The sequence below is a fragment of the Leuresthes tenuis genome, unplaced genomic scaffold (assembly GCF_036924035.1).
Source record: "Leuresthes tenuis unplaced genomic scaffold, fLeuTen1.0.hap1 SCAF_22, whole genome shotgun sequence".
In the NCBI taxonomy this organism is placed as follows: Eukaryota; Metazoa; Chordata; class Actinopteri; order Atheriniformes; family Atherinopsidae; genus Leuresthes; species Leuresthes tenuis.
In genome coordinates, this window is record NW_027325376.1 from 8,125,270 (window position 1) to 8,151,591 (window position 26,322).

General features: G+C 39.4%; 1 protein-coding gene across 1 annotated transcript; it reads right to left on the minus strand.

Moving 5' to 3' along the window:
- Nucleotides 1–13,840: 13,840 nt before the first annotated feature.
- Nucleotides 13,841–20,618, minus strand: LOC140281618 (caspase activity and apoptosis inhibitor 1). Its single transcript, XM_072376115.1, has 6 exons — nt 20,434–20,618; nt 16,481–16,672; nt 15,932–16,016; nt 15,775–15,832; nt 15,614–15,681; nt 13,841–15,478 (listed from the first exon to the last, which is right to left on the minus strand). The coding sequence occupies exons 1-6, from the start codon at nt 20,542–20,544 to the stop codon at nt 15,012–15,014; spliced, it is 981 nt and encodes a 326-aa protein (XP_072232216.1). The 5' UTR covers nt 20,545–20,618; the 3' UTR covers nt 13,841–15,011.
- Between the last annotated feature and the right edge of the window lie 5,704 nt (nt 20,619–26,322).

A 26,322-nucleotide genomic window follows, 5' to 3' on the forward strand; every position in this document is an offset into this window, starting at 1 on the left:
CAAAAATGAAGCATTTTGCTCTTGGTCCTTACTAATATTCAGATGTAAGAACACATCAGACAGATTGTGCAGAAAGTAATTTGGCTAAACAAAAACTTTCCAATCACTCGGCAGATCCTCCTGGCAAACGTCCCTGCTTTATAACTCCGTTTGGGTTTCCACGTGCCTCTTTTTCAGTGCCCAATTCATGGCAGCCAATAAAGGCCATTACGCAGCCGTTTAAAGTGACAAAGCATGTGATGTGAACAAGAAACAGGGAAGCCATTATTACCAAACCAGGCCCCAGCTGCAGTGCCAAATCCAGCTGGTACCCGCTGCTTCCCACTATTGCCCCCACGGCGACTTTAAGTCCGCCGAGTAACACATGAGTCTCACTGCCGTCCTGGAATACCACTGAACCTCATCAGGATTTAATGAGGTGACAATGCATTGTATCAAAAGCTAGTGGGGGGTCTACGACTGCCTTCCACTCTTCCCTCATTAAAACACTTTTAATGGGCTCTGTGGAGGGTGAACCTCCTCTCACTAGCCTAATGCTTGTTCAGGTTGTCAAGGAAAATTATCTTTGTTTAAGGACTAACTCGCCATTCAGCAATGAAATATTGATTCAGGAAAAATTCAAGGGAGTTACTGTCTGGCACTCATATAATGGGCGACGTGTAGGCTGTCGGCTTTCAGCGACTCAAAGACAGGACAAAGAACAAAGACTAGACGTAAGTTTAGTGAATTTATTGTTAGGTGTGAAGCAACACTGGAAGTGGTTGGAAAGAATGTACTGACATTTAACAACTGACATCTCTTCACTACCACCCTGAAAAGTAACATTAACAGCACAGTCGGTTTTCATTAGAAATAAGCAGCTAGACTCAGACAAGGTGTGGCTATATTAGGAGGGACTTTACTGGCATGCTGTTGACATTTTCCAACGCCAAAGTGTTTAGCAAACAGTTGAGATCAATTAGAATATAATCTATATGACAGAGCCATGCGCTTAAAAGGCATCAGCCAGCGGCGTACATTCAAGTTTATCTTCATTATCTGCTTTGCACTTTTTAAATTCCTGCCTCAAAAACAAGCCTCAAGCCAAACAAGATGAATATATTCTCCATTTAGTGTGACAGTTCATGGTAATCTAACAGCCCTGGCTGTACTGTTTTAGGTGGCTCTCTTTTGTTGTTCTTTTTGTAATAAACAACTAATTACGTTATCAAGCACATTAAAATAGCTTTGCATTTTAGAAAAGGGCAAACGACTTGTATGGTGCAAAACGCAATCTGCTAGTTTAATGTGTCATTGTAATGGTGCGAGAGGAGAGACGGAAGCTCTGAAAATTAAAGACAGGGCTAAATTAGATGTTAATTAGTATGACAGTAATTGTGTATTTACTCAGTTAATCGGTGCAGATGCTTCAAAGTAGATAACAGGCCAATGTGTCCTCGAGGTGGTGCAATTTTCGTTTTTTCGCTTTTCATTTGGTCAGACTCTTTATCACGGCACAGCAAAGCACAGCTAGGGTTACGATGGCTCAGCGTTCACTAATACAACCAAAAACTTTAAAGGAATTGAATAGTGAAAACCTTTAGCCACAGTATGTAGAGACTGATCAATGCATAAAAAAGGGGGGTGGGAGAATACATCTAAAAATGTACTAAATTAAGTCAAATTACCCAAAATAAACTAAATAACAAATCTGTTACTTTATGTTACTCTAAATAGTAAATGCCATGTTTACACCCAGTGAATTAACAGGGTCCAGAAACAACAGGAACACATGCATCCAAACACAGTTTGTTCACTTTACCAAAGAAATAAAATCTGCTGCTGTTCGTGGCAACTTCCTCCCATAAACCAACCACTGAAACTACAACAATAAACATTGCAACTTGAGCGATTAAACCAATTACTGACATCCCAGCGAGACCTGCAAAAAAAGCCAACACTGCAGCAACATAAACAACTAATCGCCACGACTACAATAATGCCAACCACAGTACACCTGTGATCTGTTTCAGAGGTGGACTGTGGCGTCAGACTTTACATGAAAGCATTTGCTGCGTGAAGAAGCCGACGTCAAAGACTGAATCGCTTAACTTGTGGCTGACAGACAAGTGGTAGAGTGCATGGCAGTTGCTGTGTTCACACGCATGTATCGCTGCAGAATGTATCGCTCAGTGATAATGTTTCCTTTGATAAAGTGTGAAGGAGAGGTTAAATGAAAGGAGGCGAGCACAAATTTCTAAAATATAGACCGACATGTTGAAGGTTTCAGCTCAGGGGTGAAAAGAAAGAGAAAGACAAGGAGGATACAAGCAAGCTGTTGTTCTGTTCTTCATTTTTAAATATAAAAAGTTACTTAATGTACTGAGCACGAATTACTTGTGCAATGCATATTCCCACATTGCCTGCATTTCATTGATTAAATGACTGTTTCAAATGATTAGTAACTTGCTTTTGTATGCATGCAGTGACTTATTCTTTTTTTAATGCATCAGTATAACAAATGGATGAGCAGTATGAACTCTGCAAAAATGAGAGAGTCATTATCAGTTGACCTAAACAGCTCTAAAAGGCAACGCTGAGAATGGAAGGACTTTGACAGAATTTATACTGCTGTTCCTTTTTCTGTCACTATAAGAAAAAAATAGATGATGACCTGTGCCCTCCATTGCTCATGATTCTGATGACAGAAAAGGACATAAAAGCACCACAGTGGGGACTGACCTTAAAACTTCTCCATAAAAAAAGGCTTTCGAATAAAGTTTAAGGATGTGCTCTTTTGCCTTTTAGTTTAAATAAATGCACATCTATCTTGTGCGGTGTGCTCGGTGAAATTGAGAGACAAACTTGAAATCCCTGAATGATTTTTCTGTGGTGCGAGGGGAAGTCATAACTCTTCAAAACAGCAGTTATCCCAGGCAATCTATAAACATACATCATCCTGTAACAACACATTCATCACAGAATGGCAAGAAAAAGAGCTGAGGAAGGGAAGATCTGCGTAATACCTCTGATTGAATCTCGGGAAGACGGCACAAAAGTTACACTCTTCAAGCAAAATCGTTTGTTCTTGGCAAATTAGTGTGGGCAGGTGCTATTATTCTCGCATGAACTCTTTGGCTTTGAGAAAGAAATTCATCTTTTCAGAAATGGAGGAGAGCAAATCACTGTGAAGTTATTCAATCTCCACCTAGCGATTCAAGTAAAATTACCTTTTTTGCTTTGCATGCAACCACTGGGCTTCGGGTGGCATTTAGAACAATGATAGTGACATTCAAAAAAAGAAGTCGTGCTGGTTCAGAGCACCCAGTGACTGCAACTTTATGGACTTTGTGACTGCGCAATTTCGGTTTAAAGCTTCATTTACCCCTTTGATGAATAACCTATTGCTCTACTTGCAAGGACATCGCCTAAGCTTCTCCCTTTTGACTTGCAATATTTCCACCAACAACACCTCAACGTTTTTTTAACTGACCCTTTCCTGCAAAACTACAACTGAATGCTGCTGCAATATGAATAAATGAGCAAACATACGCTCATCTTGTGCCACCTCACACAGCGTACAGTTCTGAACTCAATTTCACACTCCACTGCCTTCTCAGACAATTTAGACAGGCTGATGCCAACGGCAGAAAGTGAAGAGACAATGCATTTATTTATCGACTCTTTGGCAGAGGGGAGGATTTGTAAGACGCTGCGTGTGTGTGTGTGCGTCAGAGGAGTGAGCAAATGACAGCACGAATGTGTGCATGTGCTGCTGCACCTACTGTATATATGACAGAGACACATTGGAGGGAAGCAAGAGAAATGTGATTCAACCCCAAGGAGAAGCATAGGGAGCATGAGAGAGAGGAAGAGCAAGACAACAGGCATATCCAGGGGAATTGTTTTCTTAGTCATTCAACCAGTGTTTGTCCCAGCACTCCTGCAATGTGTCTGAGGAGGGCATAAAACAGTTCATGTCCTACGAGAAGCAGTCTCCACAGCAAGAATGCTGACAAATAAAAATGACTCCAAAGGAGTCCAAACACAACTAAGCCAGTTGTCACCATAAATCCACACAAATCTCATGCAGAACTCTGTGCTCCATGCACTCTTGCAAATGTAAGACATTTACACCACTGTGCCTTAAATTCACCTCCGACAGATGTTACAGGATGAATAAACTTATATTTCAAAACTCACTCTGTATACAAGAAATACTAAGATTTCACAGTTCACTTGATACATGCACCCACAACACCAAACCTGATGTGTTGCAAATTGTGCAGCAATACTACGGATGCCACCTCACTGTAAATTGTTTAAAAGTGTATGCAAATATACAATAGTTGCTGAAGTTTTATATGGCTGAGTCATTCCTGTAAAACTGCTAACAGATGCTTTTAATATACTGTAATTTTAGTACTGTAATTTCATATCTTTTGGGCATATGGAATCTTTCACAGAATACAGTAATGTGCTGTTATTGAACATTGGAGGTGAAATGGGCCTATTTCTCGGAACGGAGCGCCCGCTTTACAAGCTTTGGGATCAATTTGTGGCTAATGTTTGAGCTGCCTCTGCATGTCGCAGGTTTACATGGCCCTAGATCCCTGTAGTCAGGGAAATGTCAAGCATTTTCAGTTCAGTCTCCAAGCATAAGACTACAGCTTTCACCCGGTTAACACGCTTCCCAACCACGCCTAGGCGTCCAAGACAGCAGCTCCACCTTGGAATTAAAGAAAACAGAGCACATGGCTAATTAGCATACAGATATAGACAAGCTCATTCATGCAACCTCTGAAACTATCTCTCAGTTCATATTCGCAGTTATTTACTTAAACTCAAAACATTTTTTTTTCCAAACACATGACTAAAGGCATACTTAAACAGATATTAAGCAGGTTAAACACACCTGTGTTTAGCGGAAGTTTACATTCACTGCCAAGTACTTTAAATTTTTTTGACCTTTATTTGTTTGGGGCTCTTTTCCCAGATATTTTATGACTGCTCATACAGACTCACAACTTCCTTCCTGTCGCCTAGCAACCAGTGTTTCCTTCTTTCTTAATTCAGTTGCTTCTTTACACCATTGTCCAAATTGTCCAAAGCATTAATATGCCATTCATGTTTGCTGCTTATTTGTTTTGTTTTTTATTACCCAGACAAACTATTATGTCACTGATTGTAAAGGGTTACTGGGAAATCCTCTGAACTATTACTACATTTTCATTTCTGTTCTGTTGTTTGAAGTGAAAATGCAAAAGATATTCACTGAACACTGGCTTGTTATTATTGTGGCCATGTAATAGTTCTCTACTGAGTTTGTTTTTGTTATATTTTGCCAGAATATTCTGGAAATCTATGGTAATATGCTGTACATTAAAGAAACTATTGGGAATGAAGTAACAGTATAGCAAACAACGGCAGAGATAATTTTCATTGTGTGGTTACGGTAACAGCTCCTGGTTACGGGTGTAGATTTGAAAAAAAGGGGGAAATGCCTCCTGTTACAAGTTGTGCTTGTTTTTACAGGATCTAGAAAACGCAGCCCAGCCTTGCCTTCAAAATTATCTTTTTCTTCATATCAGCTGCACACACTTTACAAAGTTACATCAAGGACAAAGGCTTTAAGCTGGCTGGGGGAAAATAAAGTGTGTTACCCAAGACGAATTTCTGCTTGAAAATTATTCAAAGCACAGCCGTGTATAAAGTACCCAAGCCACTCCGCTAGTAGAACTGGGGGTTCAGGTCCACTGAGCAGTTTCTTATCACAAAGACTTGGAGTAATTGACTTAGACATATCAAATAAACTTTCCACAGAATTCACAAGTAAGCAGGTATGACATTCTAATGGGCTTCTTCATTAACTCTTCCGGCAGGGGGTAATGTGTTTGAAATTAATGTGACATTTTTCAACTCCAAAGATTCTCAGTCTTCAGTTACTTCTCATCTAATGCGTTCTTTTGTGGTAATTCATGCACAGTTGTGATCTAATAAAAAGCTGTGTTTTCTAAGCTGTTGGAATTCGAGATCATACTCTGCACAACACATGCTCTGGTAAAAGGGAAACAGAGTGCCAGTGGGGCACAAAGTGGAATCTGATTTGATCTGCAAGTTCTTACTGCAAGAGGAGTCGCCGGGTCAAACAGTCTTCCACTCTGTGGCTGCCTCTTTTTAAGACCACTCTGTGAAGAATAATGCGTAGACATTTCCACTTTGCTTGAAGATGTCCAACCATTTTCAACAAAATATGTAGCAGTTGCGACAAGGACGGATTCTCCAGCATGTCAATCTGAATTTAAAAACAGGCCGAAAACCAGCAGCTGTCACAGTTCGAATATGTTTCTGGGTTTTTGAAAAGGCAAGGTTTCAAAGACGCATACAGTTGTGTGACAAAGAAAGTGCACCCTCTGTCAGCTCTAACGTTTTACATATTTGGACATGATTTTAAAAAATCTCCTGTTCCATACCAGGTCTTATACTTGGGTGAAAACAATTTCAGATGAAAAATCATACAGTGACATTATCCATTCATCTAAAACTGAGCCAAATTGCACAAGCAGTGTGTGGAAAAACTAAAAACACCCCATAATTGGCAAGCCTGTAGAACCAGTTTTAGCTGCTTGAAGTGAAGTAATCGGCCTCACATCTAGCTCTAGTCCAGGTCCTGTGGCTGCATAACAAGCCCTAATCATCAGCCCTCCACCTCTGTGCTCTACAGTTTGTATGAGATGTTTGTACTGATATGCGATATGCTATGTTTGGTGCTGTGCTATATGACTTTTATTTAGCATGCTAACCAAGGCCTGTACAGTCTGAGATGTAGACTCTTCTTGTAGACTTTTCATTATGTCCTGATACATGAAACCATAGAATGGAATTACACTTGTCTTTTTCACATGACTATATGTGGGCTGCTATGATTTAAGAAAGAGTAGTATCACCAAATTTGTGGTTTGAGCAGCACAACTGTGTCAGTGTCCTCTTTTTCCAGAAGAGTTACTTAAACTGTCTGTCCTAGTGTGATACATGATTATGCATACTGTGTTACAAAAACTAGCAAAACTGGAATGGTTGGGAGTGGGATAACGACTTTAACTGAAGAAGATTAATGTTTTTTCCCCTACAAAATATAGGGGTTAGTCTCCCTCAGTTGAGTTTTATTCAATGTTCTGCACTATTATCATCATTTCCCAGTAAGCAGAAGCTCCTCAGATACTCCCCAGAGTGCGACATCGAGCTGTTTTAGTGTCTTTGCCGTGTTACCATGGAAACCTTTCCATGGCATAGCCCATTACAGAGGTAGACACTTACACATCACTTTGGAAAAGCTCTCAGGGAAGACTTCAACCCTATTATAAAAAAAACACAGCATATGTCTTTTGCTCAAACAAATCGGAGTCTTGCATTTTCTGTACAAGCATATTTGAGACATTGGTGGAAGCTCAGGCAGGACGAAGTCCTTTACAGATAGTTTCCCAGAAAAAGACATTGTTTGGGGTTTGGCCGTTTTTGGATGAGGCAAATGCTGCTGGCCAAAAAACTCCCAGGAACCCAGAAACGTTAAAAACAACTAGACTGCATTCAGCTTTTAACACAGACGGAGAACACACCACATAATGAAATGCACTTCTGTAATTATCTCTTAACTGCTGACTCATTTCATCAAGCAAAAATTGAAAATAACAAACAGCCCCCTAGCAGCTCCTCGCCTCGGCGTCTGAGCCCTCCATCACCTAAATGAAGACCTTGATGAGGTTAAGTACAACAGTAGCCGCTGCCCGACTGTTGTACACATACAGCTGTGGGGGAGCCAATTTTCTGGAGGCCTGCTTGGTTTTGATTAAGTCACATTTTATTACAACGTCGCTGCACCCATGTAATGAGTCTGGTTTAAGGGTGATAAAGCTTTGATGAAACATTCAACATAGCGGTTATGACTTTCAGATAACTAAAATAAATAAAGAAGGCTTTAGTGAATGCTGAGTCTAACTCTTAGTGGCAGGATGTTCTTTGTTTACCTCAAGGGAGTGGAGAATACAGAGATAGGGTGGGTATCTTTTGGCCCTAGCTGCAAATATTAAACCTGCTCTGATCGTTCGTGTACTGCAACACAACCGGCATGTCTAAAGGCACAGTCATCATTCATATCCAGAGTGCTGATTGCTCTTTTATGACATATCATTACTTCTGTGACTAATGACTCACCTAGCAATAGGTTGAGGTGAGGCTATCAATACTGAGGAGCCCTATAATTGGTGGGCCTTTGCTGTGAATACAGGATAACTTGTGATGGATCTTTTGGTTTTAAGCTGTTGATTTCTGAAGTGACTTATCACTTCCATATGACCTTTAATTGCACAAAGTGGTAGTCAATTCATCTTGGGAAGAAAAATTGCACAAAAGCTGCATTCCCCACTCTTGATTAGTTTGGGTTGGACCTGATTAAAGTAATTGGCAAAGGTTAATTACTGTTGGAATCACTTCAAACTCACCTTGATTAATTCCAGAGAAATCATCAAGTATGCTGAGCTATTTAGCCCGAAAAACAAATAGTCCATTGCCTAAACTCACTCTCACACATATCACATTGACAACTTTCCTCATCAACATTGCACCAGATGGATGTATTTTTTTATTTTTTGCAATAAATACATATGGCAATGTCATTACAGCAGTTCCACTGGGTATAGACAAATGAATGACTCTGTGGAGCCACACTGCTTCAGGCCAGCTGTGCAGATCCTGGGGAGCTGGATCTGATCCAGAGGCTTCAGGTACTCAACCTCAAAGATAAACAGCCACATCTCACATCAAACTGTCTTACTTACACCTGTTCCTGTCTATGTACATAACAGGAAAGACATTCTAACATCTGTTCCAAAGTCCATTGGTGAATCTGGACAGATATAGTGACCTCATTTTCAGTGACACAATTTGACATGTACAATCGTCATGGTGATGAGGAGCATGCTGAATACACAAGAACTATTATATTCCTGTTTTCTATATCTCCACACGAAACACATCCTCCTGATTTGAAGTAATAAAAAAGCTAGATACACCAATGATTTAGGATCACTTTGATTGAGTCATTGCTGCCTTCAAAAACATTTACTCATAATCACAGCAAGAGGTAAGCTATCAGTTCTAAGTAGACGCTTCTTGTGTAAAATGGAACAGAAAATAGCACTCCGTACATGGGATCAGATGATGAAGAGATGTGTATGGAGGTTCATACCTGAGGATGCGTTACGGGGCTTTGCTTCTGTGTGGCCCCATTTATTGGCTTGAGTGACTTGAACAACAGCTTCATGTGTTTAACTTGTTACCTTCAAAAACTCCAGAACTTAAAGGAGGTTTTATAAGATATTCTGGAAGTTATCGTCAGTCTCTATGAATTATACAGGAGAAGAAGTATGCAATTCCCTCTTTCATAAACCTTTTTTTTTTCCTTGCATCTAAATCATGGCTTTTACCAAGATAATTAATGTTTTGTTGTAAAAAAAACCCAAAACATGTCAGAACCATTAAACCAAGAAAAGGGACAAGATGGAAGTCCTGATGTAAAGATGCCCTGAAAGTCAAAAAGCAATATACTCCTCTCCTGAGATTCCCTTTGACAATTACTTATGTAATACAATAGCTTGCCAGCTGGTGCTGGGAAGAAATTTGACAGTTTTATCACAGCATTGACAAAAGTACTTTACTTGGCTCAGTTCTTTTGTTCTTCTGTGGGAAATAAATCATCCAAATAAAGAAATAAAAATAAAAAATGGCACCTCAGCAGCATTTGACAGTCCAGTGCCTTCCAATAACAGTAGCAATGGTGTAGTCTTCACCTTGAATCGTAAAAGGTTCAAGTTAGCAAGACTGTCTGTCGTTATCCATCATCCGTCCTGGGGATATTTTGGTGGTCTATCAATGTTCATTGCACTGCAGGGAGTAAAGTCATGCGACTGTTTAAACATCAGCCTCACAGAAGATACAATTAGTTTCAGGAAAGATATAAAATCACTCCAGTTTTTTTCCCATATTCTTAGGGCCTTTTGAGCATTTTCAGGGTGAATCTTCAATCTTCAATTCCTTGTGTCATGGAATCAGATGTCATTGTGCTATATATATATATATATATATATATATATCAAATATTCTATATTTTATATATAAATGAAAGGTAAGTACAAGAAAGTTTCAAAATATGTTACTTACTGTATTTTAAATTATATTTTCTAATAGTATATTTTGGCTGAAGTTACTAAAAATGTGAAATATCTGGTATTCTGCCAGTTCCTTAAATCGTAGATACAGATCACAATAAAACCACACAGGCAGACCTATAGAGGCAGTGAAACTTACCTATTCTGCAAATCATTCAAGCGGTTTCTATTTCTTTATGTAATATGCAAATGATCCGATTAGGTCGTGATTTATGACATAAGCAATGCCGTTACAGTTTGAGCAGTTTTAAGCACTTTATCTGAAATTCGAGCACTTTTTCTATTCTGAAAACAAAAGCAAAATTTTCATTATTTCAGGTTTTTCATTTTCTCCAGAATTTCTTTTTAATATGAAGATATAATGTGGACAGACATACAAAACCCATAGATGTCGCGATTTCATGTTCACTAATTGTGGAGTTTTATGGATTAATGAACACTGTAAACCACACATTTTACCCAAGTTATTTTGTTATTTGTAAAATACATTTAAGGCCATCAACTGCAATATTTGAGAGAAAACATTTTTTTAAAAAGAGACACCAAGGACTGAGCTTGTTGATCGAGTGGCAGCTGCTATTGTGGTGGGAGTTGTCTTTGATGTAATACTGGGGTTTTTCATTTGATTATGCTGATTTGATTGTGCGAGGTCATCCATCTTGACCAGTGTCTCTTGATATCCTTCAAAAGCATTTTGCTTTATTGGCTCACTGGTCCACCCAGCAGAATTTCAATGGTCGTTTGATGGTATTAATGCACCATTTGAATGCAGACCCCGAAGTTGAAGGGAGGGAAACCCACGCAGGGGGAGCACGGAATGGAATCTGAAAGTCAAATATCAGAACAGTCAGCGGAGGGGAAGAATTGGCTCCAAACGCAGATGCTACACTGGAGTGGAATATCAAATGTTCAAATCTCTTTCTGGAATTTTTGAGTATGACTGAAAAAAGAAAGCCCTCTTATGTCAAATAGCACCAAACTTACAATAACCCACTTTATTTTATTTAGGGAGAGTACTTCCAAACTTATTCCCCTTTGAGAAAAAGCCAAACATTTATGTGCACAAATGAAGGGAATGGTGAACAGATGTGCAGCACACCTGCTATCAAACAGCTTCCTCTCCATTCAAAAACTGAAGATTCAAATGACAACAGATGGATGCATTATTCCAGGACCTATATGCCTCCAGGGAGCCATCTCTTATAATACATACATCCATCCATCTATCCCTGAAAAATCTCAACACCAGCAGGAAGGCGAGAAATAAACACAAATGTTTTATATTACGTAGCATATTTCAAACCATCCTAAAGACAAAAACAGTCAAATATTAATGAAAATCATCACTGAATTAAACATTTAATCAAAACAAAGGACAAGTAACAATAAACATCTCCTCTGCTTTGGCAAGAAAAACTGTTTTGTCTGCAACTTGAAGAAAATGAAATGTGTCCGATGAGTCATTGCTTGAGGAAATCAATTAATTTAGTCATACAGAGGTGCTAAGTTATTTATTGCCTGTCAGCATGCGCTGTTGGTTCAATTTAATTTCTAGCAGGAGAAAAGAACAGAGATTGTGTGGAGGAAATTTGAAGAGAATTACTCTTCTTATGCAAACAGGATGTGTTCCTGAAGATAAGTGGCATCAACATCTTTTTTGTACTGTGGTACTACAGTATTTCTCTGTCGTACCACTGTCCTTCTACTACTTTTAAAAGGAATTCAAGCCACCAAAATGGGAGCATGAGAAAGAGCAATGTACCCAAATCCAGAAAAATCCCGACACAAACCCCAGAGATTTGCATAGAAAAACAAAAAAACAGCGCAACACAACGCAAAGCTGCAACTCACTCGTGCATTCAAAAATGGATGAAGCTCATGCACTTAACAAAGTGGAGATCAAGAGCCTCAGCTGTCACCTGTCACCATTCAGATGCGATATTAGCACTGGTACAGTAGCTGTGCTTTAACGTGACATAAACATGCCAGAGTACTGCAGATATCACGATAAATACAGCTGACAGACCATTCTAAATGTTAGCGTTTGCAATATCAAGCAACCAATAAATATGCTCCCACACCTAAAGTACCATCAGATACATACACACCAGTAAATATCGTTCTTGAGATTGTTATTTTGTATTGAAGTTTCAGTCATACTGCTGTATCTCTTGGTTTATATTCCTCCTACATGTCAATCAAGCAGAGTTCTTTGTGTATCAGGAAGCATTTGTAAAAACCCTGGATGGAATGTGGCTGTGCACTGAATTGACAATTTAAATCATAATAAAAACATAACTAAGTTTAGTTACTACTAATATACTGTTATATATAACAGTATAATAAACAAAGAGGTACAGATTCAAGTTCTAAACAGACATCAAGTGTATTAAGTGTGACTTGGCTTTGATTCTGTAAGGCTGCTAAATTCTACTAGAGGGCCCTCACTGCTGGGGTCAAGGGTTCATGGTTTTTCCTTTAATTTGTCCTTTGTAATTATCTTGATCTCTACTGGCTACGACATCTAAAATAATAAAAAAGAAAAAAAAATCTCCTTAATTGTATTAATAAGTGCTGCTGCAATTTACTAGCTTGTTAGAACTGTTGACACTTTTGAACTTTTCATTGCTCGTATTTCAATGCCTGACTGGTTGACCTCCTGCTAAAACTTACTGCTTTCATTTATGTAAAGCATCCAAACATTTTAGCAACATAGCCACAGAGAGCCTGTCAACTGAGAATGGGTGTGGTCACGATAGGAAACGATACCCGTTTTTTTTAAAGCTAAAAAGTAAGAGGTACAAATTATTCATACCCTTCAGGACGATGGATGTCTGTGCAAACTTCAAGAGAAATCCCAAACTGACATCCCTGTTTGTTAAACTCATCTCTCCCTCGCTGCAGCTTTATATTGTTTGACATTCGCAGCGTTGTGCAGTACTGGTCTCACGCACTGCTTATGCTCATGCTTTTTGTATTTGCTTTGGATTTTGAGGGGAGTCTGAGACACATTACTCCCCATGTTTGCATTTTCATTTCATTATGTGTTTTGGCCACTGGACCAAAGTGAATTAATAAATCTTATATTCTCAAATTAGGATCACTCTTTGAGGAGTGTATACCCAAACACACACACACACACATGCACACAGAAATGAAGGCACAATTGCTTAAGGTAGCCCGAGGAAGTCTTGCAGATAGCTGGCATTTCATTATCGATATAATACAATCTCTGCCTACATGACTTTTATAACACAGCAGATCCCACAATATTTAGCAGTCTTCTATCATACGTGACCGGGATTACATAATGGAGAAGAAACATTAAGATCTGAGTTGCTGCCGGAGTAAAATTAAACACAGGATTAACTGCTCTGAAAGGATTACTGTAAGGAGAGCGTTTTAAAGTCTCTAATAGCCACCACAGTACAAAGGCTTGGTCAAAACACCTAACACAATAACAGGTTTGGCTACTATTAACCAGATGCAACAGTGGCTTCAGCAGCTTTAGGAGTGACCTCTTTTTGACTTTCATAAGAACATTCACTGAAGCGTCACGCCTCAATATTTTAATGTGGATCATCAGGTTCATTTGAATTCACAAAGTATCATCTCACCTCCATCAGCCCATTTTCCAGCCCATCTTCATTGGCATGTCTGCTTTAACATCCATTTATTCTCGCAGGATGAAAAAAAAAAACAATTGGCATTCTAATAGCAGTAAAATGACACATAAATACTAACCCATCACCGGCACTGCAAGCATTTTAGCATCGTCACTAAAGCAGACATTTTTCTCTTTAGAAGAGTGAGGAAACCTGCACACAAATGCAAAGAGAATGACACATTTAACCCTCCCACCTTCACCTCTACCATGAAATAAACCTTTTAAATGCAAATACCCAGGAGGCAAATGGCTTCTTATCTCACATTTCATTGTCTGCTTTGGGGTAGAGAGCTGTTTTGCACGGCGACAGCATCAAACTACACACAAACTTGTTTATCTACTACACACCAACATACACACACAAAATGGCACTTTAACTATCTATACTGAAACAAGCCCACTTTAGAAGAAATTACAGAAAAAAATCTCTGTCATTAATTCTCGTCGATAAAGAAATTCAAGAAGTAGTAGTCTTTACTTAGATATAGATGTGAAAATAGCAAGTGTATCTTTTTGGAAGCTTAGCTGCTACAACTAAACTAACCTTTATCAGATGTAAATATGAGAGAAAGTGCAGCACATGGTATTCCTACGTCAGCTTTCTGTGTGTCTGAATGATCCTGTAACCCTGCTGCTCCTTCTCCGGCTTGCAATCCCAGGTCGACATACAAAATAAGAGCTTTCTGGTCTTCTCCAACACGAAGTCAAGGAGAGCTGCATTGCTAAGTAACATCATTATTAAGAGAGCCTGACTGTCATGCTGCCTAAGACAATTTGGCCTGTAATGTGAGCCAATAAATCGACACTTGAAGCCCTGTGCAGGTTCTGTGGCAGAGTGTCGCTGCCATCTAGTGATCAGAGGGGAAAACACATTTAAGTTAAACCATCCCAGGAAGCATTTCTACAGTATGTACAGTTTTTTTTTTGTTTATTCTTTTGCATTAAACAGACTGTAGAATCATTCCAATATGGAGTAAAAACACAATGTGGTTTGAAAATACACTCATGAAACAAATGAGGCGTTCAAAGGTAATAAATGTTTTTAAAGTTAATCCGTATCTTTCAAACATAGAATTCTTCATAAGTAAATTGAAGTGTTTGAAGACTACAAAACTAACAGAGTAAAACATGATTAAAACAAACTAAGTGTTCTTTGTTACAGTCGGCTTTTTCCCATCACTAGCTTTCATCAGAGCCTTTATGGCCCTTGCCCTCATTTCCAACTCCAGGAGCGCCAGCTGCTGAACGGACGGTTGACAAACTGCAGGGGCTCCACTTTGAACAGGTCCGCCTTGAACAGGCACACTGACGTCTGCAGACTGCGGCGGCCCGCTCATTTCTTTCGCTTCTTCTTTGCTTGAAGTGGAAGACACAGCTAAAATCTCACTGACGCTTTTGTCTATGTCGCTTTGAATGTCTTTCTTTGGCTCTGGATTCGCCGGCTCAGGGTCTCCAGCTGAATCAGAGCTTTCCCCTCCAGCGTCACCTGCTTTGACAGCCACATCTGCAGCTTTGGCAGCCTGCTCCTCTTTGGGTCCCTCTATGTCACTATCATAAGTGTCGGCGTTTATGCTCAGGACATCACTCTCTTCGCCAGAGCCACCGCCTTCTGTAAATAAAAGTACAACAAATGTTAAAGGCCCTTTAACATTTCCTTTCCTTTTTAAGGCCAGTTTCAGTTTGATGCTTTTGACCGAATGCTTGATTGAAACAAAAGACAGAGACGTTCTTCGTGAGTATTTACCTTGCTTAGGGTCCTCAGTCTTTGTGGTTTCTTTAGGGCACGATGTCGAGTCGATGTTGTTGTCTTGCCTAAATGAAGGGGAAAATAAAAGTAAATACCAAGGATGAAAACTATCTCATTCTGAAATTTTGCCCTGGATATTTACACAACCGAAAACTCACTGGCTCTCCAGGGTCCCTTTGGGGTTTTCACAGCCGTGTCCGGGTGTCAGTTCTTCCCCTTTAAGTGAGTGAAAAAACATGGTTTATGACATTTTAAGCACACATGCTCCAAAAAGCTGCTTTGAAAATTTGCCAAACCGGCCTTAAAAAATTTTACCTGCTAGAACCTGCATCAGGTGTTTCTCAGAGAACGGCTCCAGCTGATCCCAGCAAAGCGTTTTGATTTCCTCTAAACTACAGCCCTGTGAACGATAATGTCTTTAAAGAGTGCCAAACAGAAAAGTTCACTTTTAATCAAAACTTCTTCAAGCAAACAAGCTCCACTGCGTTTCTATAGCTCAGCTCAGCACCTAAACAGACAATATGGAAAAAAAACTATGTTTTTAACTAAAGCAAAGTTTTGAAATGCTGAGGGAAAGAGCTAAATATGTCTGCTTTTCTCAGCTTCACAAGAAAAACAACACAACATAATGACAAAAGCCTGCGAAATCTTTCCAAGAGATGATAACTATCTCCCTGAAGAACAGTCATGCGTCTTCCAGTTTCTGTTTAAAGAGAACAACCTAATGCAGAAAATAATCTGAATCAAACCACTAACCAATAGAAGGCAGATATCATCTGGCATTGCTGTAAGTTATTCAAGTGTCAGACATTCGTGAAAACATGCTGGCATTTCAGACATAAAGTCCACATGCTCACAAATCACCTTGAGTTCATCAGGCAGCATCTTCTGCAGCTTCTTCTCCCCCAACACGCGGAAGCACTGCTCCAGCATCTCCTTCTTGTTCCCGATGTAAGCTGTGATGGGCTTGAAGGGCAGGCCAAGGTCCAACCCCCCTTCCTCAATGTCACTGCCAATCCTGTCTAGCTCAGGGTCAGCGAGCTCATCCTTGGAGTCCTTTGAGATGGAAACAAAAAAAATAAAATAATTCAAATTAAATCCTTGAAACTGCACAGCTGTTCTCACTGGATATGATTGAAAAAACAAAAATGTAAACGTCTTACATTAAAACAGCTTTCAAAGACAAACCGGTGCAGGGCGAGGAATGCAAATTCAGCTTTGTTAGGAACACAATATTCACACATTCTTTGAAAACAATCAGAGCAAAAACAGCATTGGAAATCAATAGAAGAATACAAACTCAACTGGAAGTTATGAACTCAATAAGTAACAATAAATATCCTTCTGAGGCTTCATTTTCAGACTTTTGGACAAAAAAAAAAAAAAAAAAGAGTTACTTTGATTCCACAGGAAAAAATATCAACTTCAGCAACTGTGGCTTCCAAAACACCAAAGTAACAATATCCATGTTGTCCATTTGTTTTCCGTTTGGCTGGTTTCAGTAAGAAGGCTATTCTAACGATGTCTGAAACCATTCTAACTGCATTACAGTGATTGCTTTGAGATGAACGATTTAGTTTTCATTCACCTGTATAAAAAACGAGATCACACCCATCTTTAAATACAGAGGTATAGTTTTTAATACTCCGATTGTTTCTACTGTTTTATGTTTTGACTAAAATCTTTGATGAAAGACTTAATCATCGTGAAAACCCTACATGTCTGCATGAATAAAATGGAGAAGCATCGTCTTATGCCAGGAGAGAGCAGTACGTGCATAGCTGCTTACTTTGAGCTGCACTCTGACTTTGAGATGCAGGAGTGGCAGACTTGTTAGAGTGGCTGCATTTTGTTTACGGAGGAGAATGGGCAAGATTCTCCCCAGACCATGCGTGCAGATAACCTGACCTGTAGGGATAGTCTGGAGCAGGTTTGGTACCACCCGCCCAGGTGGAGAAACGCTCTGGAGGGATGACAAGTCGCATAGAGTAAGGGGTGGAGGAGTTTAAAGGCCAGGAAGGCAGGATGGAGCACAAAAGAAGATCAATAAGATCACAAACAGGGGTTAGAGGTAATAAAGACAGAAAAGTGGAGCTGGAGTCGGCGGATTGGAAGACGCAAAGAATCCCGATGCCAGATACGAGGACGCTCTGGATTTGGATGAATTCAGAGAGACGCCGTAGGTGCAAATGTTGTGGTACAAGTATGAGCTGGGAGGGAGAGTTGGTTTGGGCATGTTTTTGTGGGGGAGGATGCTGACGATGGAGCCGTCAGGCCAGAGGAAACGGGAGAAGACAGAAGAGATTTATGGATGCGGGGAGAGGAAGATGCATGATGGGAACAGGAAGAAACGAAAAGCAGCGACTCGTTTTGGCGAAGTCGACAGAAGAAGAATGAAACAAGTAAGAAGAAACAACATGATGTAATTACCAGGGAGTTGGAGGTTTGAACCGTTTTTCTTTTCTTACACTCAAGTAAAGAGACCATCATTGTAATAGACAGTTATCTCATCAGTATGTTTTAGAAGATATGTTTGCCTTTTACCGTATAAGGCTTATTTGCTAAGGAGGTGCATTGCATATCAGACACATAGCTTCATAACTGAAGATAGAAAATGAAAAGAAAAAAAAACAAGATATGAAAAGGAGCGTTTAATAGATTCATAGTGCTTAAAATGCATTTGTTCAAGTAATTCCAACAACAAGAGGAACACAGTATCTAATTTAGTGTAAGCTCGTAAACTTAGATAAATGTTAGTTAGTCAATGTTAAAATATTTAGTATATAAAATTCCCCAGTACAGCTTAAATGGATAAAGCATTACTTGTCACAAATGCGGCTTGTACTTGGAGCATGGACAAATAAATCATTTAATACCAGCTGAAGCTTTTCCATTTTTGCTGTTTTTAATACTTCATTACCAGTGAGCTGTCTGAAGTCGAGTAAAAAAGGCAGCAGAGAGGGCTAATCCCACATCTTACCTTTTAAAAAAAAAAAAAAAAAACCTTTGTCTACCATACAGAACGAGGAGAAAATATACATTTAATCCTCCTTAATTCTTGCAATCGCGACATCCTTTCTGAAGTTAAACTGCACACGAGAACTTTTAAAGACTCAAAGCACTTGCTCTAAAGCCTGCACTATGAGGAGTCAGAACATACAACTCATCACATGACTAATAAGTCCATCTCCAACCACTCTTGACACGCACACAGAAGAGAACAGGTGGCAACATTCCCGTCGGTCGGATCTCACTGCTCACATGCTTTAAACGTGCGTACCCATTTGGTTAAGTCCTAAGAGTTTGAATAGGCTCAGCTGGTTGACTTCTTGGATCTTGAAGATGCTTCACCTCTCATCCCGTAACAACTTATAGGTTAGAGTGACTTAAACAACCCAATACATCGGTCCGGTGGCTCAGTGACACGTGGCCGAACGGCCTCACTGAGGATCGACACCGACTATTTGATTTAGATTTCCTGCCAGCACTTTCTAGTTTAAATTGCCAAACTTTTCAGAAAGGTTCTTGCGTCATCATCCTCGCTACATTTCATCATACGGCAAAGAAGAGGTTCTCGCTGTCTGCCTCGAGTTGAGTGTTTATAATCTGTCAGACGTCAATGATCAGAGCAAGCACAGAAAAACCCATTTGTAGGTCGGCCAGACTCGAGTGATGCTGGTAAGTGGTGTGCTTTTATCACTGTACAAGTTACAGGCTTGTTGTGCTTGTTCTTAAAGATCTGCTACATTAGAAAAAAAAAAAACTTGACGCACACACTACTCCTACACCTCTTAATCTGCTTGGTGTGTTTCATGTTCCACTTTCCCCTCGGTGTAGTGATGAAAGCGTTTCGAAAAGGAGAAACTATGTTGTAAAAATGCGAGGAGGGGCTGAAAAGCTGAGGTGAAAAGGAAAGAGTAGATAAATGGTGAAGCAATTGAAAGAGTAAGACATAACCTCCATGGGCGCAATCACAGGACTGACCGCAGGTGAAAGAATAGATGATGAATCTGCTTCTCTGGTGTGTTACATTGTCAGCATGATGCAAAGCGAGGTCAAATCAATAATCACACAATTTTCAAGGCAAGGTTAAACATGACCTGCATGTCCAATGAAACACACCTCCATCAACGCTTTCGCATTTTCACTGTAGATTCAAGTGACAGAGGTCTGCCGGAATAATGCAGCCCAATGAGTCTTAATGTCACATTTCAAATATGCCAAAATCCAATCAAATTTTATTCATATGGCACCTTTCATACTTAAAAAGCAACACAAAGTGTTGATAAAACTAACAACAATGATAAAACAAACCAACTCTCCCACCACCATAAATACCTAGAGAGACACACGCACGCACACATGCACACACATGCTGAGACCCACTGTGCCCATTAGACAGAGACATGGCCGGGCACCGAGACCTAAGGCAAGGAAGACGCCACCCTTGGGGGCCGACCACATTGTGAGGGCTCCCGGCCCACGACTACAGGGAGCCACAGCCCCGACCCAGGCAGACAAGAGGCCCCACACCAAAGTGCAGAGCCCTCTGCCAGTGCGGCACATTTATCGTGAATTGTATTAATAAATAACTGAAAAAAGTTGTTCAACCGATAGCTCAATCACCAACTTACTATCAACTCCATTATTGACATAAGCGCGTTTCCAATCACTAACTTTCCAGGTAAAATTAGCATTACAGCTGTCCTGAAGTGGTACAAACTCTCCAGCGTTGTTGCTTTATATAAACTGTTATAATCGGTTGTTACTGGATTGTGATTAGTGAAGAATAGCAGGCGCCAGCTTGAACATCTCACCTCCAAGTGTGACTCCAAACTCCTTCGTTTATTGCCATCTTGTCGTTCTTCAGATTGCGAGTGTTTCCTTTTCTTTTCGTGGGTGCTGGATTTCTTTTTAAGCATTTTCATGTGAAACAACACGGTCCTTTCATCCGAGAAGACGTCAAACCTGGAAGCGCAACCGTTTCAGGTTGAAAGTCGCGGGGAAAATGTGTCATTAGCGAGCGACGAGGACTTCTTCTTGGTGTGTGGTAATAGACCAACCTCCCCTTTCTTTGCTATCGCCCCCTACTGGACTAGATGTTGTCGCTTGTCGGTCGTCTGTAGCCTAAATCAAAAGAGCTGAATCTTTTGACGTGTTTATTAAGGGAATGTGTCAAGGGAATAAAGAAAGTAGCATGCGTTTGGTTTCTTAATATATTCAATACATTTATCAGTGCTATTACATCTTAGACTCGTTAGTAAACGACCTCAGAACTGCTTTAAAATGTGGTAAAGAGTAAATTATACTCTTATACTTGAGGGTATGATACATCTTTCATAATAATAAAACATACATAGAACTAAACATAAATTAACTTTTATATAAAAACAAATTCCACTGGTGGAAAGAAACTCATCACAACTGCTCAAGCAATGTGCTAAAGTAACATTTTGAGGTAGAGGTGTCATGTTCTGTATTTCATGTTTTTGTCATGTTCTGTGTTTCTGTCTAGTCTTTAGTTTTGCCATGTTCTCCCCTTATTCCTCAGTTCCCTCTGGTCTGGTCATTAGTTTCACTCCCTTCACCTGTGTTCATTATCATCAACTGCACTCACTTGCCAATTCAAGTCAAGTCAAGTCAAGTCATTGTTTATTGTCATAGTCAGGTTTTTGTCTATTCTTTTGTTTGGTCAGTGTTTTGTTTGTTAAGTTATTAAAATAAATCAAGTTTTCTTTTTACTTTATAAATCTACATTTGGGTCCTTTTATCTCCTCGTCAACACCGCATTCCTTGACAAATGTTAGTTTATTTTGCACCATTATTCCCATTGTATGTCACTTTGTTCCTCCACTCCAATACATTTCAGAAGGAAAAGTGCTTTTTACTCCACAACATTTATTAGACAGCTTTAGTTAGTTTCAATATAGAGATTTCACTTAGTAGAGAAGCTTTTCAAATACAACACACTGATAAAAGCCCCCCTCCTCTAAAAAAAAAACCCAACCCAAAACACCTCAGTAACATGTTCCCATGGTGTTTTTTCATTTAATGTGTTACAGGACATATCACAAGCAAAATCAGCTCTATGGTTGAGGATTTCTGCCTTGAATCTGACGAGTTGCTGAAAATGAGCGAAGTTTAACCGGTTGCTGTATCTTATGTCAGTAATATGTTGGAGGCCCATGCAGTATTAAGGCCGTGTGAGGTTTTTACTTAGTAAAAACTTAAAATGATGCAATTCTCTGGAAAACAGAAAAGTTTTTAGGAAATCATCAAAAGCTTGAGAGGGATATTAATATCAAACCAATGCTTTGCAATATCTTTGGCTTAAGACTTTTTACAAAAAAATATAAATGTGCTGTATTAATAACATAAATATGATGACATATACAATTTTTGATAAGATGCCATTGGGACTAAACCATCACAGTCACTACAGAACAATATTGTTTCTGCTTTATATTCTTTTACATTTTTTAAAATTCTTGTTATTTTCATATTGCCATTTTGGTGCATTTACTTACACACCTGAATACTTCTCTTAAACCTGTCAAACAGTCACCCTCTCAGTTTAATAACTGAGCATTTAAGCAACAAATCAAAGTGTTAAGTCTAATATTTGTTTAGTTCAGTTCTGTTTAACCTATATGGCGTCAATTCAAAGTTATCTCAAAACATTTTATTTAAGGAAAGCAGACAACTATGTTTTGACTGGATAAAATATCCAGCTGAACCAGAATCATGGAGAGGAATCATCTGCTTCGACCAGTTAGGGTCGACAGAAGACATCAGCCAGAGAAAAAGAGAAACAAATACCCACAGTAAACACTGGGCAGGCTGTGTTGTAACCACAGCTCCAAACACGCGGCTCTGGAGTAAGAGAATCTTGTAGAATGGCCCAGGAGGCGAAAAAGAAGATATGGAGTAAAGTGCACAGAGTAAGTGACAAGAGATATGATATACTGATGCATGGAGAGGGAGAGTATAAGAAGGATTTGCTCAGTGCATCATCGGAATTTCCCACAGCAATCTAGAGCCAGTGAGACATTACTTAGTGATCCTTCAGGGTCACCCAGAGGAGCTGTAACAACAGTAAGTAAGCAAAGTTTATTTATATAGCACCTTTTGAGAGCAGGCGTCATAAAGTGTTTTACAATAGCAGAATGAAAGTTGAGGTGCAAGCTTCAGGAAAGGAAAGCCTTTAGCCTTAAGTTAAAAGTAGAAAGGGAGTCTGACTCCTGAATCTATGGTGGGAGCTGATTCTACAGGAGAGGAGCCGGATAGCTGCAGGCACTCCCTCCCATTCTACTTTTGGAAACTCCAGAAGCCACAAGTAAACCGACAGTCCGAGAGCAAAGCACTTTGTTGAGATTATCTGAAATCTGGTATTTAAGATATGGTTGAGCTGTCTCTTACTTACTTATATATGTATATATGTATATATATATGAGAAGAAAGATTTAAAATCATGTCCTAGATGTAACAGCGAGCCAATGAAGAGAGGATCAAACTCGAACGACAAACAGATCCAATCTCAACTCTGCGACAATTTGAATCAGCTGGAGGCTTTACAGAAAGCCAGATGGGCATCCTGATTATAACCAATTACAATTAGGAATACAGTGAGTGTGATATATATTCTCTCAATTTCAAAATTCTGCTTTCATACACTGTACGGTACCAATGACTGACAGTCTAATGCCACATTGAATTCTGTACACTTGTGCTACATATTCATGTGTATTTTGACAAAACCTGCTTCTCGCAGTGAGCTGCCTCCCCCGTGACCTGTATCTGATGTGGAAAGTGCAAATTCACCCAAACCATATCCCACGATTGTTATGCATTCCAAAGCTTGCACAGATTTCTAATGACAGCCGGTCACAATTCCCTCTCCTCTATTTTACATGGTCTTTCCATCTCCCAGATTCCATCTGCCGTTAGCATTTCATCAAATGCTGCGCATCAGATTCATTACAAACCTGCAGTCACTGCTCATTCACATCATTCAAGTCACATTTAAAACAAACTGCACTGTCCTTATTTTTTCATGTATGTTTCAGAAGAGTTTGTCAATGAGGATGCATAATGTGGACACAACTTGACAGGACAGTAAAGACTCATATCTGAAAATGCAGTATCTATGTATGTATGTGTAATGCATGCACTTTAAGTTTATGCAAAACTATGCATAAATAGTGACATAAAGGTAAAATGTAACACAGAGATGCTATCCTACAGATAAACTCCCTCCTGACTTAACATAAATGCAAACACATCCATATAGCTTAAAAGTAAATATCATTTAGCAAATCCCTTTGGTAATTAATTTCCTTCATGAAAGGACAAGCTCACAACAGTAACTTTCACCCAGAGTAGAATTAAACATCTCTGCTGCTGTTTCCAGAATGTCCTCATCACTATAAACCAGGTCGCATTTACTTCAGCTGGACCGAGACACAGATTTCAAGGTGGTGACGACACAAGCAAGCTGTAAATCACTCTAATTGGCGTCACCGCCCCTGCCTGAAATAAGGCAGGAGCCTATGCGATGGGCGCCGGGCGCCATGGCGACAGCTGTCTCCACATAATGCAGGTTGTTATCCTGATGCCATCCGCCAAATTATGCAGCGGATATTGAGGGAGGTGCGCATCGATCACAATCACGTCACAGTGCGTTTTCTTTGCAACATCTGCTCCCATGTGTCTGGATATCACCTCATTAAAAGGGCAATGATGGAGCTGGGGATACTGGGTTTGGGAGCCACAGAAAGAGTCAGAAACACAACTACACCCCTCTGTGTGTCTGACTAAATTCGGATAACATTTGCCAAACCAATTCTCTCCAAACTGCATTAGAGAGTTGTTATGAAGCCATTTTGATTCAAACGGCATATTACACACACTTGGATAACACAATGGTCATAGAAACAGTACTTTATGATTCCCACTTTGGCTCCAAATGATAAACGTAAAGTACATTGGACGCACACCAGAGGCTGTAGTTTGATGGGAAACTTTTTTGAGAAACTTTTTTCTAATAAAGCAGTGAGTTGAAACTCTCTGCTGTTCTCATTTATGTATTTATTTTGGGTGTGTCATTCATTTCTGTGAGATACCACAGAAATAATGAGACATTTGTCAGCAAGTGCAAGTGAAATTAAGATCTCACATAAGCTGAGAAAGGAACCTAAGAAGAAACAAAGAATGCAAAGTAAATGAGTAAGTAAAGTAAACACAGTTAGGAAAAAGAGTTCAGTTTAATTCAGGAAAACATCTTAAATGAAAGAGAAAGCATATTGTTGTACATAATCATACTTTTGATTGTTTCATACCTTTAAATAAGTGAACACATACTGTAATTTTCAATTGTCATCACTTTAAATTTGAATAGAAAGCATTACCACGCTTTGTTTTTATGGCAGTTAATCGTATCTGGGTATGTTTATGTGAGTATAATAATGCTATAGTCTTATTACCTTGTGATTATACAAACTCATCCAAAGTTATTATTATAGAAACACTGCTATTTTCAAACAAGCATTGCAAACCATTTTTCTAAAAGAAAAACAGTTAATTTACCTCTGATCCCACATACAAACCCTGTTAAAATGCATTTCATCACCTCAGCTTGTCATCAACACTCCTCTTGAAGCCACATAAGTTGTGAACAGTAAAATCTCCAATCAACACCTATTCGTGACAAATCAACACACACTGACTGTAGGATTTATTAGTTCTGATTAACAACTTTTTTGCCAACTGAGGAAGTCCAGCTGTGCATTTTTACGCCCAAATCATTTGCCACATCTTCGAGACCACGGCCTTTCATTTGTTGCCAATTTTTCTCTCTTTAATCACAGTGAGATCAGCATAGTTTGAAAGTAGTACAGAAAGTGAGTTATTTCATCTAAAGCTCGGTGGATTTACAGTAAAGGCGTCATTTCAAATTTACAGACAATATTGTCCAGTGATGCAAACAGAGCACTTGTGTACCACGATAAGTTCATATCACTGAGACTATATGGGATCTAATGCTAAAGCTCTTTTACAGAAAGCAAACATCCATCAAAGTAATTTGGGCTTAATTTAACATAATTTGATAACTAGCTTAAAAAATGAATTAATTAGATCAGTATTTCCATCTTGATTCCATCATCTTCCACTTTTCATGCACAAACTGGAGTGGAGATTTGTGGAAAAATGTCAAAAGGGAAGCCACAACAATTTCCACAGCAGATGAAACTGCCTGGTGGCACTGTCCCGGGTCAATTTATTTAATCCATTTTCGGCCGATGTCGATTCTTTTTTTTATGTCAAAGAAACATGAATGTTGGACCTCCATATTTCCAGCCTCAAGGACATGGAATGTCTCTCTTGTGGAGATAAGCTTATGCCATCAAGGTGACTCAATGTGTAAGAAATATTTTCAGGAGAACGCGTACAAATGGTTTGGATTGGTAAAGGACACACCCTGGCAAGGAGACTGGCCAAAATCACGGAGTCATTCTCTCATTCAGCATGTACCTGCCGGAGACCTCAGCAATCTTGTTACAATGAAAACAAAAGCTTGTAGCAGGGTGTCACAAGCATTGCGTCTGACAACCCCGAAAGAGTTATGGAAGGCTCTGTTTTTTTATTGAAGAAAAAGAAAAAGAAAGAAGAAAAGGTGTCTGATAGCTCTGAAAATAAGTTGCTGATGC

Coding starts and splice junctions, on each gene's coding strand:
- LOC140281618 (XM_072376115.1), bottom strand. CDS start 20,544: ATGAAAATGCTTAAAAAGAAATCCAGCACCCACGAAAAGAAAAGGAAA. Junction 16,673..20,433: donor GTTTGGAGTCACACTTGGAG/GTGAGATGTTCA, acceptor TCCATCTCAAAG/GACTCCAAGGATGAGCTCGC. Junction 15,479..15,613: donor GACTGAGGACCCTAAGCAAG/GTAAATACTCAC, acceptor TTTTATTTACAG/AAGGCGGTGGCTCTGGCGAA.